A 19,399-nucleotide genomic window follows, 5' to 3' on the forward strand; every position below is an offset into this window, starting at 1 on the left:
GATTATACCGGTCGCGTCGCCGGGTACACTATTTAACGCTAGACGCGGATGCACACCACGCGATAGCTTCTCAGAACGAAACACGAAATCGTCGCTCGCACGCGGCCAGCTAGCTCCTCTAACCGGTAGAGGGGCGGAGTAGCGGAGACAAGGACGAAGCGGCTCTCTTACTGGAGGAGACAGGTAGGCGAGAAATCAAGCAAGATCAGGCCGATATAACAGACAGAAATAACATGTATTGTAGCATATGACAGAGACAGAGTAGAGCCAAACGCGAAGGAATTATCAGTCGAAGCAAGCAAAGAACGGAAAAGATGAAGAGAGTTGACGAAAACGAATAAGCGGAACGCGAAAATTTTCTTAAATACTACAATGCTTACGCTAGCGGCGCGAACAACGGCGGTTGGTCCCGCGCGGAACGAGACAGCCAATCACGCGCGCTCGGAACAGCGCGGCGAGAACACACTCGTCGAACTTTCGCTAACGGACAGTAATTAACTCAAAAGCAATACAACCAAAGATACCCGGTGACGGCAATGCCGTCGTCGCGATCACGATGCACAATTCTCTCGAAGACGCACGACACGACAACGCACCGATAATGCGGGCGGTCGTGTGATCACGGCCGTAACACGACTCGCGCACGTGCGCGAGGGCTTTGCGGCTTCCCGGGAAGCCGGTCGTCCGCGAGCTTCTACGGCAAGACAGCCAACGTACACGCGGCAGCCGACAGCTGGGTGCCTCGACAAGGTCTCACGCTTGAGGTGGAGAGCCGACCAAACACTAAAAAGGTGCGTTCTATCGCCACGCGGCGGACGCACCTGCACACTAACCCAATGGCTCCACCTCAGAGCGCGAGTCAGCCGGCACCGGCAGCTCGTGGCTTTACACCGTCTCTAGAGGGTCACCTCGACGACGATCCTGTCCTCCGTTGGTCCCGTGGACGTCTCCGCAGGGATCGCCAGGCCGGGCACAGTTCCGATAGCCAAAATCCGGTAGCTCGCTCGCCGATAACACTCGCTCGGATTCGTCCCGCACGCGCTCATTTCGCCGGGTCGCAGGCAAAAGCCGAGAGGATCGCGTTCGATGCGCGATCGATGAGCGCTACCCCTCCCACAGGGTGCGCGATATCCTTGCGCCTAGCGGCGCGGCCTATCAGCGGCCGCCCTTATCTAGCCGTGACGTCACGGCAGCGCAGTGTCGGGTCTCCGCAGGTGTCGTGCGGTCCCCGTTGGCATCCTACATCCTCGTCGTTCTTGTCGTCCTCGCGGACAACAGCAGCAGAGATTTCCCGCGACGATTCTTCGCCGCTACCCTTCTCGACGGACAGCCGGCATTCGACGGCCCTTGTCCTGGCCGTTCGTCCGCCCTGGCCTGTCCCTCGGCTGCGCCAATTGTGAGCCTCTTTTGCGTGGCGCATATCTGTCACCACGTCGAGTCTCGTCCTTCTCTCCGCCGTCGGTTTTCCGTGCGCCGGCCCTGGACGATCGCCTTCTCCTTGTCCTGCTGCTGCCCATCCTCCTCGCTGCTGCTGGTCCTTAGGCGACGTTTGTCGAGGTGCCCGCGGATACATGAAATAAGCCGCGAATAAATAAATGAAATCAATACGCGCCGCAGTCCCGCCGGAGATTTCGCTCCCTCGCTGAGTGCCCGACCCGGTCTTACGCGCCTCCTTGCGCTATGCTCAGGCGGAGGACGAAGTGGCGAGGCAGATAAAACTGCCACGTCACAATATATATATATACGAGGTGTGTTCAAAAAGTATCGCGAATTTTGTGTTTTTTCAAAAATTATTTATTTATTCATGAATATCTATTTTGTCCCCTTCAAAGTAATCCCCATGAGATATTATACACTTGTGCCAACGGTTTTTCCAATCTTCGAAGCACTTCAAAAAATCATTTTTTTTTATCTTGTTCAGCTCCTCCTTCGATGCCGTCTTTATCTCGTCAAGCGTAGCGTAACGTCGTCCTTTCATGGGCCTCTTCAGTTTAGGGAACAAGAAAAAGTCACAGGGGGCCAGATCTGGGGAATACGGTGGCTGCGGCATCATTAGTGTGTTGTTTTTGGCCAAAAAGTCGCGCACAAGCAACGATGTGTGAGCAGGGGCGTTATCGTGGTGCAAAAGCCAATTTTTGTTCTTCCACAAATCCGGGCGTTTCTGGCGGATTGCTTCGCGCAAATTGCGCATAACTTGCAGGTAATATTCCTTATTAACCGTTCTACCCTGTGGCAAGAACTCATGATGCACCACGCCCCTGCAATCGAAGAAAACTGTCAGCAAAACTTTCACATTCGACCGAACTTGGCGCGCTTTTTTCGGTCTTGGTTCGTGCGGCAGCTTCCATTGAGATGATTGAGCTTTGGTTTCCACGTCATAACCATAAACCCACGATTCGTCACCAGTTATGACCCTCTGGAGCAAATTTGGGTCGTCGCGGACAGAGTCCAACATCTCATTAGCAATGTTCATGCGATGCTGTTTTTGGTCGCAATTGAGCAATTTTGGTACGAATTTCGCGGCGACCCGTCTCATGCCCAAATCATTGATAAAAATCGAATGGCACGAGCCAATCGATATGTTTAGGTCCTCAGCAACTTCTCTAACGGTGATTCGACGATTGGCCAATACCATTTTCTCCACTTCATTAATTTTTTCGTCTGTTGTTGAAGTGCTCGGGCGTCCGGCACGCTCTTCGTCGTTCACATCTTCTCGGCCTTCTGAGAACATTTTGTACCACCGATAAACGTTGCTTCGGTCCAAGGTAGCTTCTCCGTATGCCACAGTCAACATTCGGAATGCATCCGCGCACTTAATTTCGTTTTTCACACAAAATTTGATACAGGTTTTTTTGATCCATTTTTTTGAATAGGTAAAAATCGAAGACGATCCAAAACACGTGCAAGCAAAGCAGCTGTCAACAATTAAGTGAACATTCAAAATGGCCGAGCTTGTCGGCATAAGTGAGAGACATGAGTACCAACATAACGCCACAAAAAGATCGAAATTCGAATATACGTAACCCGCGAAAATTCAAAATTCGCGATACTTTTTGAACACACCTCGTATATACACAGGGTGTTTTAGAAATAGTTGGCCAAACTTTAAGAGCATATTCCACTCATTGTAAGGATAAAAAAAATCATATAAACATGGGTTTGAAAATGTTTCCTTTCCAAGTTATAAACATTTTTTGATTTTACAGAAATTGCTGAAAATAATTTCCTTTCGCATCAATGCATGTTTCGCATTGACGTCGCACGGAGTGTCGAAAACGTTCAAAACTTCTTGGAGTATTTCGCATTTTTTCACACAGCAATAATACAATTTCAAAGTACTTCTACAGTAGCAACAGAAGTATCATACATGAGAGTCTTAAGATGCCCTCATAAGTAAAAATTCACAGGGTTTAAATCGGGAAAACGTGCAAACCAAGCAATGGGTCCTCCTTTACCAATTCATGTATTGATGTAATTATTATTCAGGAACTCTCGAGCAATGCGGTTGAAATGTGCTAGAGCTCCATCATGCATAAACCAAATTTGATTGCGTATCTATAGTAGAATGTCTTCTAATAATATAGGGAGTTGCGTTTCCAAAAATTGTCAGTAGTTGTTATTATTAAGTGTAAGTAAAAAAAAATCGGTCCAAAAAGAAAATTTTGGAAGGAAATCATTTCCAACAATTTCTGTAAAGTCAATAAAAAAATGTTTATAACTTGGAAAGGAAGCATTTTCAAACCCATGTTTATATAACTTTTTTTCATTCTTACAATGAGTGGAATATGCTCTTAAAGTTTGGCCAACTGTTTCTAAAACACCCTCTATATACACGGTGTCAGGTAACTACCGCCCCTGGTTTCGTGGATTGATAGATCAAGTGAAACTGAGCAAAAAAGTCTTTTACCATTTTTTAATATTTACCATAGTTAACTAAATAAAAATTAATAAAGTCTGCGAATAAGCACGTATCACCGCGCGCAAGGACCGCCCGCCGGTCACCGAAATGTAGGTAGCTGCGGCTGTAGGCGCGGCGCGGTGTGGTGAGGAGAGAAAACCAGTAGCTGCGGCCTGCGAGCGGCGCGGCAAGGAGGGAGAAGGCTGCCTCGGCTGCCTACGTCTCAGCGACCGTTGGGCGGTCCTTGCGCGCGATGATACGCGCTTATTTACAGACTTTATTAATTTTTTTTTTTGTTACCTATGGCAAATATTAAAAAATGATAAAGGACTTTCCTGCTCAGTTTTACTTGATCTATCAATCCACAAAACCAGGGGCGGGAGTTACCTGACACCCTGTATATATACATACATACATATATATATATATATATATATATATATATATATATATATATATATATATATATATTGTGACGTGGCAGTTTTATCTGCCTCGCCACTTCGTCCTCCGCCTGAGCATAGCGCAAGGAGGCGCGTAAGACCGGGTCGGGCACTCAGCGAGGGAGCGAAATCTCCGGCGGGACTGCGGCGCGTATTGATTTCATTTATTTATTCGCGGCTTATTTCATGTATCCGCGGGCACCTCGACAAACGTCGCCTAAGGACCAGCAGCAGCGAGGAGGATGGGCAGCAGCAGGACAAGGAGAAGGCGATCGTCCAGGGCCGGCGCACGGAAAACCGACGGCGGAGAGAAGGACGAGACTCGACGTGGTGCAGATATGCGCCACGCAAAAGAGGCTCGCATTGGCGCAGCCGAGGGACAGGCCAGGGCGGACGAACGGCCAGGACAAGGGCCGTCGAATGTCGGCTGTCCGTCGAGAAGGGTAGCGGCGAAGAATCGTCGCGGGAAATCTCTGCTGCTGTCGTCCGCGAGGACGACGAGAGCGACGAGGATATCGGATGCCGACGGGGACCGCACGACACCTGCGGAGACCCGACACTGCGCTGCCGTGACGTCACGGCTAGATAAGGGCGGCCGCTGATAGGCCGCGCCACTAGGCGCAAGGATATCGCGCACCCTGTAGGAGGGGTAGCGCTCATCGATCGCGTATCGAGCGCGATCCTCTCGGCTTTTGCGTGCGACCCGGCGAACTGAGCGCGTGCGGGACGAATCCGAGCGAGGGTTATCGGCGAGCGAGCTACCGGATTTTGGCTATCGGAACTGTGCCCGGCCTGGCGATCCCTGCGGAGACGTCCACGGGACCAACGGAGGACAGGATCGTCGTCGAGGTGACCCTCTAGAGACGGTGTAAAGCCACGAGCTGCCGGTGCCGGCTGACTCGCGCTCTGAGGTGGAGCCATTGGGTTAGTGTGCAGGTGCGTCCACCGCGTGGCGATAGAACGCACCTTTTTAGTGTTTGGTCGGCTCTCCACCTCAAGCGTGAGACCTTGTCGAGGCACCCAGCTGTCGGCTGCCGCGTGTACGTTGGCTGTCCCGCCGTAGAAGCTCGCGGACGACCGGCTTCCCGGGAAGCCGCAAAGCCCTCGCGCACGTGCGCGAGTCGTGTTACGGCCGTGATCACACGACCGCCCGCGTTATCGGTGCGTTGTCGTGTCGCGCGTCTTCGAGAGAATTGTGCATCGTGACCGCGACGACGGCATTGCCGTCACCGGGTATCTTTGGTTGTATTGCTGTTGAGTTAATTACTGTCCGTTAGCGAAAGTTCGACGAGTGTGTTCTCGCCGCGCTGTTCCGAGCGCGCGTGATTGGCGGTCTCGTTCCGCGCGGGACCAACCGCCGTTGGCGCCGCTAGCGTAAGCATTGTAGTATTTAAGAAAATTTTCGCGTTCCGCTTATTCGTTCCGTCAGCTCTCTTTATCTTTTCCGTTCTTTGCTTGCTTCGACTGACAATTTCTTCGTGTTTGGCTCTACTCTGTCTCTGTCATATGCTACAATACATGTTATTTCTGTCTGTTATATCGGCCTGATCTTGCTTGATTTCTCGCCTACCCGTCTCCTCCAGTAAGAGAGCCGCTTCGTCCCTGTCTCCGCTACTCCGCCCCTCTACCGGTTAGAGGAGCTAGCTGGCCGCGTGCGAGCGACGATTTCGTGTTTCGTTCTGAGAAGCTATCGCGTGGTGTGCATCCGCGTCTAGCGTTAAATAGTGTACCCGGCGACGCGACCGGTATAATCGCGTCTGGCGCCCAAATTCGCGATTGGTGGTATCTATTGGTTATATCGTCGCTCACGCGTGTCTCGCGCGTAATTCCGGTGTTTGATCGCGTATTCCGCCGCTGCTCTCCGGCGTGGGATAAAAATACAATATATATATATATATATATATATACAGGGTGATTCAGAACGACCCATGTGTCTCTGTAAAGACGTATTCTTGGATAAATTCTGAGACGATTTTTCCTGTACGAAAATTTTATCCGACTTTTACGTTTTGAATAATAAGAGGACAAAGTTAGCAAATCACGGGCCGTGGACATATGATAGACAAAGGCGGCGCAGCTCATTGTCCGACGCGGTCGCTTACCCGTGTCGGATGGTGAGTTGCGCCGCCTTTGTCTACCATATGTACACCCAAGGACTTTAATTCTGTCCATGAGGAAATTTTCCAAACTGAGAAGTCATCACTTTCTACATACTTGCAGTTCATGATTAATGAAACGACTAAAGCTGATTAGTCGTTACTTTAATAATGAACTATAAGTATGTAGAAAGATAGTGACTTTTTAGTTTAGAAAATTTTTCCATGGACAGAATCAAAGTCCTTGGGTGTACAGTCGTGCTTATTATAGTTGCGACACTTTTTCTTTGATGGTTTTTGGAATGTAACCTTGCTCATCGAGCGGCAAACGTAATTGGCTGAATCCACAAGTAAGATCCAATCATGTTCTCAGCTCTCGTTATAATTGCGTATTTAGAAACGCATCTAAGAAAAAGTGTCGCAACTATAATGAACACGACTGTATACGGCCCGTGATTCGCTAAATTTATCCTCTTATTATTCAAAAAGTAAGCGTCGGACAAAATTTTTGTACAGAAAAAATTGTCTCAGAATTTATCCAAAAACACATCTTTACAGAGACACATGTCGTTCTGAATCACCCTTTTTTTGGTAACAGAGGGGAAATGCATTACCGCATACCCCAGGTCTCGGGGGAGGCCTGGTGGTTATGTAGGGCTCTCCCCTGCCGGCGACGTGTCGGCGGGGGCCTACCCTAAAACCCCTCCGGGTGTCCTGCCTTGGTCCTTGACTGGGGGGGGCTTCGGGAACGCGTACAGCATGCTTCCGGAGCCCCCGGACCTAGTCGACCAAGGCCCACTCAGTCGCCAGAGGCTCCCTGGTGGTAAGGCCTCCGATAGGACTGTGAGGCCGAGTCTGCCTCAGGTCGGGGGAAGGGAACACCGTCCCTCTCCCGTCTCTTCCCCTATTTGTTTGGGGTTATTACCCGGGAATCCAGCCCCCGCCGGAGAACCCCGGGTTTTCCTTCTTCCTGAGAGGGTGGAGTAGGGAGGGACATTAAGCTCCCCACTCTACCCCATCCCGGCGAAGCCAGGGGGAGGACGGCCAACTAGTGCGCTGGACGCCTTTCCCTCCATATCAAGTGGATGTACTAGCCTCGCCGGCTTGTTTTGAATCACCTTGTATATATACATATATATATATATATATATACAGGGTGATTTAAAATAACCTTATGTCCTTGTGTTAGAAAAAACTGTAAACTACTGATACGTGCGGTTGCTGGCGATGGAAATAATTACACGCCCCTTTTAATATTACGAAGAAAAGGTTTATTATGACACAGGGTCTCTTTATTACAACCGTTCGGCTTGATAAAATACAAGAGAGAGAGCATGTGTGTGTTGAGCAGAAGGCTCGGATCAGTGCCCACAGAGGGCGTTGGCTCCAGCTTTGAATTATCATTTCTAACATTCCTCCCACCAGAAAAAGAAAAGAAAAGGGAGGAGAGAAAACCTTTTTGAAAACTTAATTGAAATACATGAATGAGATGATTTACGTTACTTGTTAGTTTAAAGAAATTGGAATTCTATATATATAAAAAAAGGGGGGGGGGACGACTAATATCCATATCTCTCCGGAGCTCTGACACATCGTTCGCTTCTAGTACGAACCGCTCTCGAAACAGTTTGTGTGGTAGGTTCGTGTTCGTTGTCCTCGGTTTGATCTTCTTCGTCCAAACTCTGTTCCGTTTCTTTCGTCATCTCCAAAGGATATAAACGCTGAATTGGACGTACAAGTTTCCCAGTGGCAGTCTTTACTTTGGCCACTCTTATAATATTATCCTTGCCAGGAAAAACTTTAATTATGCGAGCTAAAGGCCAGTCTAAGCGTTTGCGGTTGTCGTGGCCCACTAGGACGATATCTCCAACTTTTATTGAAGCGTTATTGTTTTTAGTGTTCCGTCTTGACAGTTGTCCTAAATATTCTGACCGGAAACGCTGGCCTAGTTCATCCCGTAATTTCTGGCAATACCTTATGCATTTGTTGAGGTTGACGTCTATCTTGTCCAAATCTGACACGTTGTTCCGGGCAATTTCTTGCAGGAACATTATTGGTGTCAGCGCTTTTAACTACGTCGTATCTTCTGCTAGGTATGTTAATGGCCCTGAATTAATGACAGCTTCGATATCACATAAGATGGTGTTCATCTCCTCGTAGAATAAACAGGCTTTCTTTAGTGTTCGTTTCAACAAGTCTTTTACTATCCTTACTAGTCGTTCCCACCAGGCCGCAGAAGGAGGATTGAGCCGCCAATTTATTTTTTGACTAGTAGTAGACTGCTTTATTTTTTCCCAATCAATTCTTTTGAGTAGATTCCGGGTTCCTACGAAATTAGTTCCGTTATCCGTGTAAATAACAGATGGTTTACCTCTTCTTGCAATGAATCTACGTAAAGCTTGTAAAAAGGCTTCTGTCGAAAGGGACGTTGTAAGTTCTAAATGGATTGTTCGATAAATAGCACAAGTGAATAAACAAATCCATGCTTTTTATCCTTTCTTCAGAAATAAAGGTCCAATGTAGTCAATGCCTAAGACTTCAAAAACGTTAGCTTCTTTTACGCGTTCCTTTGGTAAACAGCCGGGAATGGTTTCTGCTCTCTTGACTTTATAACGTCTGCACATCCAACAACTATTTATTACAGACCGTACAGCCGCTCTGCATGTGAGTATCCAAAATGTTTCTCTCAGATTGTTCATCACAACTTGAGTTACTGCATGTTTAAGTTGTTGATGTGTATACTCAATTAGCTTCTTGACCATAGGATGCTTTGGATCCAATATAATAGGGTATTTAAAATTATACTCGTCGACTTGGTTGACAACAGCTGACTTTAGACGCAGTAATCCTCTTTCATCATAGTATGTATCTAAAGTGTTAAGTCGTGATTCATTCACCCTATTGAAAGATTCTTCTTGAGTTAACTTGAGGACTGTAAGCTCCGCATCGATAAACTCTTTCGTAGACAATTCTCCTGTAAATCTTGATGTTTGCTGAGTTCGAGAATTGGTTATAAACCGACGGATCCAAGCGATAGTCCGTATTATTCTTAAGTATCTAGATTGTCTCTTCATATACCATCTTGCTTCTTCTTGATGGATGGATATGTGCGCGTTAATTTCTGAAATGTTGTCTGATGAAACTTTTTTTCTATTTTGGCACGTAAATTTCTTAATTTCGCTGACAATTTCCGCTTCGTTCTCGCTGTATTTAGAAGAAGGCCATTGATCTGCAGACAACTTGAGCCATGTGGGGCCTTCCCACCATCTTGATTCCACCAATTGTTTAGCTTCACATCCTCTTGATGGAAGATCAGCGGGGTTCAACGAACCAGGTATATGACGCCATTGACCTGGGTCAGTTGACGAGCGTATCTCTTTCACTCTATTTTCTATAAAAGTGTTCCACGGTCTGTTATTTTGTATCCACGCTAAAACTGTAGCTGAATCAGACCAAAAGAGAACTTCCACCTCTTCAAAATCTTCTGCATCTTTTATAGAATGCCATAAGCGAGCTCCTATTGTAGCGCAAGTAATTCCAAACGTGGGATTGTCATCTTTACTATTGGTGCCACTCGTGACTTTGCTAGGATGAGCTGTACAGATACGTCTTCTTGAGTCTCTGTTCTTGCGAATAGTGCAGCTGCATATGCTTCTTGACGGGGTGCGCACGATTGGACACCGCATGATTGGACACCACCACTCATGGCGGCCTATGCCTAGAGTTTTTCCAATGGTCAAGCGCTGTGAGTGGTGGTGTCCAATCGTGCTGTGTCCAAAAGAGTGTCACCCCTTCTTGACTAGCGTCGACAAATATGTGGAAAGTTAATTTGGTTTCAGTTTCACCAAATGCCCATCGTGGAATACACAATTCTTTTAACCATTCGAGTTGTTGTTGCCACTTGTTGAACTCGGACCTTATATCTTCTGGTACTTCGTTGTCCCAACCAATTTTACGTGACCAAAGTTTTTGTAATAATAGCTTAGGCTTCAGAGATATTGGGGAAGATACACCAATGGGATTGAATACTTTTTGAGCTGCCGATAATATGTCTCTTCGTGACTTGTGTCACTGTATGGAATTTTAACACCCTAGGAGTTAATCTCAGCATGTCTTGCTCTTTATCCCAGTGTAAACCGAGTAGCGAGGTGTGTCTATGTGTTTCTATTTGACCAGATTATTCCCAACCTCTTAAATCAAACTTGCCTTTTGCCATGAATTGCCTTGCAGTCGTCTCAAAAACTATGGCTTCACTTCTTGAATTAACACTGGTAACGCAATTGTCTACGTAGAAGGCCTTCTTTAAGTGACGAACAATATCCTTTTCTTCTTGTGTCTCGATTTGTTCGAATATCCTCTCCAAATGATACTCTATATACTCTCCCTCCTAAAAAAAAGGGGCTACTAGATACTCCAAAAACAACTCGCCGATGCCTGTATACTTCTATTTTGTCCGGCTGAGTTTTCTTCCACCAAAGGAAGCGTAGTACATCTCTATTATCTGGAGAAACACTTATTTGCAGAAAGGCCTTCCGAATGTCTGCCGTTACTCCAACCTTACGTCTTCTGAAACGTAATAAAATTCTCGGAATTAGCTCAATTAAATTAGGACCTGTTTCCAAGCAATGATTTAGTGAATGCAAATTTTCTCCAATAGCAGATGCATCGAACACAGGTCTTATCTTCGTGGTGCTGGACTCTTTGATGACGCCTCTATGCGGTAGGTAATAAGCATCCTTGTCTATTTCTTCGTCTGGAACTTTTTCAATGATGCCCTCTAATAACCAATCGTCGAATACTTCTTGATATGCATTGTATAGTTCTTGAGCTTTAAGTTTCTTGGTAGTAGATTCGAGTCGTTTTATCGCTAAATTCTTGTTGTTAACCAGCGACGGGTGATCTTCTTTCCATGGGAGCAATACCTCGTATCTGCCGTCTGTATTGGCCTTAATAGTTTGCCGAAAGTTCTCTTTCACATATTCTTGATGGGCGTCTTTTGTTTTTTGTTCAACAGGATCTGTAATTCCTAGCGTATCCAGTTTCCATAAATCAGCAATGTTCTTTTCTTGAGTAAACATAGATACGAGTAAAAGCGTCGTGTTCTCTTTTTGTTTCGGCTGGATATCTATTCTTCCAATTAATGTCCATCCGAGTAATGTTTCTAACGCTACAGCTCCACATTTAAGTTCCTTGCGTTTACCTGTTAACAATTTTCCAGCTATATCGGCATCTATCAATAGAGCAATCGGTTCCTCTCCGGTATTGACATCTGTGAGTTTAATTCCGTCTTGCTGCAACTCTTGTAATCATGGTCCTTTTCTAATCGAAGGTACACTCTCGCATATTGATTTCTGATTTAGTGCTATAAAATTGCAAGAGTATGATCCATCTAGGTTTTGAACAACAACTCGATATCCTCTGTGTAATGATGGACTGAATTTTATGCCTCCGAATAGCATGTGTACTATTTGCTGCTCACCTACGATCTCAAATCCCATTTCCTCAGCATGTCGGTCAAGAATATACGATCTGTATCGAAAATGGCTCTGATTATTCGTTCCTTACCTTGACAGAATAATTTTACATGAAGCGTCTATAAAAATACTTCTTTTGTAAGTGAAATATTAGCAAGAATAGCTTGTTCCTGCGTTTTAATAGATTTTTCTGCATTGTTTTTTACTGAATCGTTAAACATTGTATTACGACACATGATTAATACATGTCTCCTGCTGCACCATGCACATTTTCCTCTATATCGACAGTGTCTAAAACTGTGACCTACTCTTGTACAGTAAAAACAGGCATTTTTCTCTTTGACGATTTTGCATCTTTCTTCATATGATATTTTCTTAGCTTTTTCGCATGAAGCACTGTCATGTTCTTGTCCGCAAAATATACAAGAAAGTGGTTTGTCTTCCTTAGTAGAAAGAAGTCCAGCAGCCGTAGCAATCTCTTTTGGTTCTGACCTTATTTTTTTCTTAAACTTGTCTTGATTTGTTTCGTTTATGCCAAAACCATTCATAGCCATGGCGATTCTCTCTTCGCTCATTACTTCCGTGTTAAGGAAAGACATCAGTTCGTCTAGCCGTTGTTTTGATGTGGTAGAACCGACAGCTTTGGAATTCCGTTGCCAAACACGCAGGAGATCTTCTGGTAAAGACGATTCCACCAACGGATATAGCATCGCAGCACACATGTCTGTTGTAACTCCAAGCGACTCTAGAGCTCGTAATTGCGTTTCAAGCTTGTCATAAATGTTAGACAAAGAAAGATGATTTGACTTTATAGATTGATTCAATACTAATTTGAGCATTTCTCGAACATAGACTTCGACTAACAAATCATCTCTGCCGAAACGTGATTCCAAGCTCGAGATGACCTTCTCATAATTTGCTGCTGTCAGTGGAAAACTGTTGACTAGCAAACTTGCTCGAGAGTCCTTTACCATCGCTTGAATTAAGTATTGAAATTTATCTTCCTTTGTAATGCTCGTATCCTCATGAATGTGCTTAAACAGGCTCCAAAACTGTAACCATTCTTTAAGATCTCCGCTAAACTTTGGCAGCTGTATTTTTGGCAATTTGTACGTACGTAAATTATCTGTGGAAATTTGTACTACTTGCCCCATATCCTGTGCACGTGCCATTGTCGGTGCTGGTTCCAGTATACTATTTACTGCAATTTTTGCCTGCTGATATTTGATCCGGTATTCATCCGCTGCATCTGTCTCCTGTGTCTATTCCTCTTCACTCTCGATCATAACCTCAAAAATCTTTTGATTTGTTTCTTCGAGCTGACTCGCTTTTTCTCTTAAAATTGCAAAGCGTACTTGTAACTCTGTTATATCTGGCGTCTCTTGTTCTAACTCAGTATACAGTGAGCTCAAATTACGGGTAAACGCCGAACGAACGACAGCGCGTGTTCTTTTCATTTTGTCCATCGTGCCGATTCTCTTTTGTATTTCCGCACGTCTCGAAAACTACACAAATCCTGTCACGGTCGCCACAAATGTTAGAAAAGACTGTAAACTACTGATACGTGCGGTTGCTGGCGATGGAAATAATTACACGCGCCTTTTAATATTACGAAGAAAAGGTTTATTATGACACAGGGTCTCTTTATTACAACCGGCTTGATAAAATACAAGAGAGAGAGCATGTGTGTGTTGAGCAGAAGGCTCGGATCAGTGCCCACAGAGGGCGTTGGCTCCAGCTTTAAATTATCATTTCTAACACCTTGAAAAGACATATTTCTGAGGTTATTCTGAAACAACTTTTTATTTGGCAAAAATTTGTCCAAAGCTTAGTTTTTAAATTATAAAAAGAAATAGTTATCCAATACCCGGGCGTGTATAGAGGTCAAACAGGGCCGATACAATTCACTGTTTGTTATGGGAGATTACGTGAGGCGATTGCAATGATCAGCTGACAGCTCGAACACTGCTTTCCCTCCTTTTCATCTCTCTCTCTTTCTCTCTCTCTCTCTCTTTCTCTCTCTCTCTCTCTCTCTCTCTCTCTTTCTCTTCCGCTCTCTCAAAACCTCTATCTTATTCTCATTATCATTTTTTCTTATTTATTTATCAATTCATGCACTGACACTAAAATAATGCTAGAATTAAAAACGATATTTAATTATTTGACGTCTTTCTTTTAATAATTTTGTATGAGTAAAAAAATATTCTTTTTAAGTCAAAAATAACATATTTAAAATGCGTCATTAAAAAATAAAAATGCAGAATGAAAAATAGAGAGAGAGAGAGAGAGAGAGAGACGAGTTTAATCAAATTTGAACGTGTAACTCACTTATCATCCTGCACAACAATCAGCTTTATCTTCACAAAGACAGAATATCCATATTAAACTTAAGATTTTCTTCTTTTCTTCTTAAATCACATCACTTGTCACATTCACTGCAATCATTTTCTTGATCGAAAATTACTAACGCATCACTTTATACAAATTACTATCGTCAATTATTATTAATCACTACTAATCACGCGTGAGAATTACTCAAAAAAAGGGACACGTGTTTACACGACAAACACACGACACGTGTTAACAACAAAGAGGTTAGGTTATATTCTCTTTGCTTTACGAGCGAGCAATCGACTTGTTTTATTGTTCGCGGTATCACTGCGTAATCAACGTTCTAAAAGTCAGAAAGCAATAATTAAAAATTAAAAATACTATTGCGCTTGTGACCATGAACTCGAAGATTTCATGGTCATTCCGCACGAGCCAAACGTTGCACTAGCGGCGCGTTCACGGCTCATATTTCTCGAGCGATTGTCTCTTGTCTCATATCAAACTCAGTCTTTTGGCCGTCAAAAACCGGAATGACTTTGAAATCTTCGAGATTACGGTCACATGCACGTGTTTCATTTTTTGAGTAATTCTCACGCGTGATTAATAGTGACTAATAATAATTGACGATAATGATTTGTATAAAGTAATGCGTTAGTATTTTTTGATCAAAAGAATGATTGCAGTGTGTCAAATAATGTAATTTAAGAAGAAAAGAGAAAAATCTCGAGTTTAATATGGATATTTTGTCTTCGTGAAGATAAAGGCTAATTGCTGTGTAGGATGATTAGTGATTATACACGTTCAATTTTGCTCGAACTCGTCTCTCTCTTTCTCTCTCTCTCTCTCTCTCTCTCTCTCTCTCTTTCTTTCACTCTGCATTATTATTTTTCAATCACGCATTTTAAATATGCTATTTTTGACTAAAAAAAAATATTTTTTGCACGTACAGAATTATTAAAAGCAAGACGTCAAATAATTAAATATTGTTTTTAATTCTAGCATTATTTCAGTGTTAGTGTATGAATTGATAAATAAATAAAAAAAGAATGAGAATGAGAATGGGATAGAGGCTTTAAAAGAGCGGGAGAGAGAGTGAGAGAGAAAGGAAGAGAAGGAAAGCAGTGTTCTAGCTGTCAGCTTATCACTGCGATCGTCTTTTTTCTGTAACAGAGAGGAAATGCGTTACCGCATACCCCAGGCCCCGGGGGAGGACTGGTGGTTATGTGGGGCTCTCCCCTGCCGACGACGTGTCGACGGGAGCCTACCCACTAAAACCCCTCCGGGTGTCCTGCCCTGGTCCATGACTGGGGGGCTCCGGAAACGCGTGCAGCATACTTCCGGAGTCCCCCGGACCCAGTCGCCCTAGGCCACCCGGCAGGGCATAAGGGCCTAGTCTGCCCTAGGTCGGGGAAAAGGGACACCGTCCCTCCCCTGCCTCTTCCCCTGATGTTTGTGGGTAAAGCCCGGGGTGTCCGGCCTCCGCCGTAACCCCGGGCCTCTTCGCCCCGGGCTGACGGCGGCGCGGCCCACCTTACTACCCTGGGGGGAGAGAGAATATCATTCTTTCTCCCCACCCCGGCAAGACAGTGGGGGGAATGTCTTTGCGTTATGTCGCAGGGTCGCTCCCCCCAGACCGTCAGGTGGGGTTTGCCTCGCCGGGCTTACTAATGTGAGGGGCCCTTTTCCCGCGGCTGCGTGTCCCAAAGGCGGGGCCTGTAGCGGCGGGGGAGGAGGGACCCGCTATCTCCACATTGTCGCTCTCCTCCTCCGCGATGGTCGGGAGTGAGGGGGCGACAATGGCACTTTTACTCCTCCGCCGCCTTTTGGTGACCGGGCCACGAGGGCCCGGGGGGGGCGGGGAGCAGTCCTTCTTCTTCTGCTGGACGGCCGGAAAAGGAGCCAGGATTGATCATGGCCCCCGTCCCCGCCGTCCGTGTCTCCATTTCTGTTGCCGGGGGTCATGCGTCCCCCCGGCTGTCTTTCTCTTACTTTTTCAGCCTCCTTCTTCTGCCGCATTACTTGCTTGCAGAAGGAGGAGACCGCGACCCATGCGCTGTCCCTGCGGACCATCTGGCTAATGATGGTCCGCACGGAGAAGTCGTCGCCCACTTTCTCTCTCAGAACTCCGCGCAGCTCATCCCACGCTGGACAGTCTTCCAGCGTGTGCTGCGCGGAGTCACAATGGTGGCATTGTGTCGTCGGCTTCTTTCGTATCCTGCACAGGTACTCACCGAAGCACCCATGCCCGGTGAGCACCTGCGTCGTCCGGTAGGACAGGTCGCCCCAGGGGCGGCCCACCCATTTGTCCAAGTGGAGTAGGACAGCCTCCAAGATCCGAGATCCTGCCGCCGGCGGGTCGTTGGCGAAACTCTCTCGCCAAGCTCTTATCGCCCGCCGGCGTGCCCTTTCCTAGTAATAGCGCGGCGACCCTGGGGGTAATCACTCCCCCCTGCAGGCGGACGGCCTTCGCTCTGGCGTAGCACCAGGCCAGAGCGTCAGCCGTAAATTCCGCCGGGGGGAGTCCCGCCAGGATCATGGTTGCCGCGTTAAGGGCGGTGCGATACGCGCGCACTATTCTTTGCGCCAGCCGCCGCTGCATCGCGTGCAGCATTTTGCGTATGCGGTGGCTGGCCAATACCTCGCGGAACCAGACTGGGGCTCCGTACAGAGCCCCAGCTATGGCCGCGTAGGCGTACGCGCGCCTCGCAACGACTCTCGGACCTCGGAGGTTGGGCATCAATCCCAGGAAGGAGTCCGTCTTCTTGCCCAATCGCTGGGCCAATTTGTCAAAGTACTCGACAAAGGCCCAGCGACCGTCCAATAGCAAATATTTTAGGGTTGCCCCTACTCGGACTCGGGTGTTGTCCACCAGGACAAAGGCCTGCGGCAAAACCCCGGCGGAGCCATCGTAAAAGAAAATGGCTTCCGTCTTCTCCGGGGCCACCCTCAGGCCCAGGCTCTTGATGGAGCCGACGACACAGGCCACAACCCAATTACCCATAGCGACTGCTTTCCCCCGGGCGGCCACGAACGTGTCGTCCGCGTATCCAACGAGGTAGCAGCCAGGGGGGAGGGCCACACGGAACACCTTGTCATATACGGCGTTCTACAGCAGGGGGCCCAACACGGACCCCTGCGGAACGCCGCATGACACGTCCCTCCGCTGCTGGAGTCCGGTTTTATCCCCAAACTCCAGCATCCTGTCCCGGAAATAGTTCCGAACGGTAGCGACAAGGTAGGGCGGCACAAGAAAATGCTTGCTGAGCGCCGCCACTACCTCGCCCCATGGGATACTATTAAAGGCGTTGGCGATATCCAAGGATATTGCCAACGCCACCTCCCCGTCCCCCGTGCTGGACTCCGAGAGGGATCGAACCTGTCTTATAGCGTCGACAGTCGATCTCGGAACCCATATTGTCCGGGGGACAAATCGGGACCGATCCGGGACATATGCCGGATGATGCGGTTGGCGATAATGCGCTCGAAGATTTTACCCGCGTCATCCAGCATACATAGGGGCCTATACGCGGAGGGACTCTCCGCTGGCTTGCCCCCCTTTTTGAGGAGGACAAGCTGGGCCCTCTTCCACCTCCTGGGGAAAGTGCCTTCCCGGAGGCACTTCGTGTACAAGACACGAAGTGCCTCCCCAATAATCGGAGACGCCCGGGCCCAGATTTTGGCGTATTTTGTCCGGTCCGGGCACCTTCGCCTTCCTGCCTGTAATGCAGGCAAAGCACGCGACCATTTCATGCCTGGACACCTCCAGCTCCTTGATCTATCCTGGGGGAGGGCCGGTCTTCTCCGGAATGTCCCTCCCCCTGGTGGGGAATAGTGTGTCCACTTACCGAGGAACTGGGGGTCCAGCGTCTCTAAGACTGGGGGCGCCCATGGGCAGAGCCTCTTCGTCACAATTTGATATGGCCTCCCCCATGGGTCGCGGTCCAGCTCAGAGAGCAATTCGTCCCAGGCCGATCACTGCGATCGCCTTACGCAATCGCCCGGTGAATTGCGCCGGGCCTGCTTCACTGCTATACGCACCCGGTTATTGGATAACAATTTCCTTTTATTATTTAAAAACTACGCTTCAGACAAATTTTTGCCAAAGAAAAAGTTGTTTCAGAATAACCTCAAGAATATGTCTTTTCAAGGACATAAGGTTATTCTGAATCACTCTGTATATATATATATATATATATATATATATATATAAGTTAATTATCTTATAGGTTGTTCCCTGATAATAATTGACACAATGTGTTTCTCTGTAAACAAAGTTTGAAATTTATTCACGATTTAGAGTTATTTACAATATTTACACGCTTACCTGTAAACAAAGAAACGACAATTAAAGCCTATTATTATCCCTTCTTTATTTACTGGCTTGATCCTCAGTCTTATACACTCTATCTTTTCTGTACAGCAAAGTTTAATCTTTCCTTCCTGATTCTTCCTTGTGTACATGTGCTCGATCCTTTTGATCTTCCTTTTATCTCCTATCACTCTCTTCCTCTCTATCGGTAATCAATCAATGTAGTTCTTGTAGTACTTGTTCCATCTAGCTGGGTCGGTTCACACGGTGCGCCGAGTATGAGGAGCGCGGCTCATTCGAATTGAAGGAAATACATTTTCCTTACATCTCCCCCTCCCCGGATGAGAATCGTCGCAGCGCATTCTCACCTTGGATTTCTCGGCTCAATCCTCTTCGTCTGCGTCCTTATCTATATCTGATATTGGAATTAGTTTTGTTATGTGGAACAAGCTTGTTCCTGATTTTTTCCTATTAGTCTTAATTCTGTATATCGAGTTCGATATTTTTTCTATTATCTCAAGTGGTCCAATTCTCAAATCGTCTAGCTTTTTCCTATTCAATCTATTACCATTTTCTATATATACCATGTCACCTGTATTAAACTCATGATGTTTTCTATTTTTATCAAATAGTTTTTTATTATAATCATGTGACTTGATAGTTCTCTCTAGGGCTAATTCTTTATCTTTCATCCAGTCCTCTTGATGTTTTTCTCTTCTCAGTTCTTCAGGTAAAATACTTGTGTCCGTGCCATCCAGCAGATACTTTGGTGCAAAACCAGTGACCGTATGTTCTGTCTCGTTGTATCTTTCTACACATTCTCTAGCAACCGTTGCCCAAGCTTTTTT

The 19,399-nt window shown here is 46.4% G+C and overlaps 3 protein-coding genes across 6 annotated transcripts in view; 1 reads left to right on the forward strand and 2 right to left on the reverse strand.

The window, feature by feature from the left end:
* The window catches only part of LOC113005670, a 144,312-nt gene that overhangs the window by 95,581 nt on the left and 29,332 nt on the right, over positions 1-19,399 (forward strand). The gene's annotated exons all lie outside the window — the stretch shown is intronic.
* On the reverse strand, positions 8,927-11,935 carry LOC113005669. Its single transcript, XM_026141497.2, has 5 exons — positions 11,917-11,935; positions 10,880-11,736; positions 10,644-10,824; positions 10,283-10,474; positions 8,927-10,032 (listed from the first exon to the last, which is right to left on the reverse strand). The coding sequence occupies exons 1-5, from the start codon at positions 11,933-11,935 to the stop codon at positions 8,927-8,929; spliced, it is 2,355 nt and encodes a 784-aa protein (XP_025997282.2).
* LOC105192928 lies at positions 12,031-13,083 on the reverse strand. The gene has a single exon (XM_011157213.1). The coding sequence runs from the start codon at positions 13,081-13,083 to the stop codon at positions 12,031-12,033; it is 1,053 nt and encodes a 350-aa protein (XP_011155515.1).

Source organism: Solenopsis invicta, chromosome 4 (genome assembly GCF_016802725.1).
Source record: "Solenopsis invicta isolate M01_SB chromosome 4, UNIL_Sinv_3.0, whole genome shotgun sequence".
NCBI lineage: Eukaryota > Metazoa > Arthropoda > Insecta > Hymenoptera > Formicidae > Solenopsis > Solenopsis invicta.

Coding starts and splice junctions, on each gene's coding strand:
- LOC105192928 (XM_011157213.1), bottom strand. CDS start 13,083: ATGGCACGTGCACAGGATATGGGGCAAGTAGTACAAATTTCCACAGAT.
- LOC113005669 (XM_026141497.2), bottom strand. Junction 10,825..10,879: donor CTCAGCCGGACAAAATAGAA/GTATACAGGCAT, acceptor CCTTTTTTTTAG/GAGGGAGAGTATATAGAGTA. Junction 10,033..10,282: donor TATTCCACGATGGGCATTTG/GTGAAACTGAAA, acceptor GTATCTGTACAG/CTCATCCTAGCAAAGTCACG.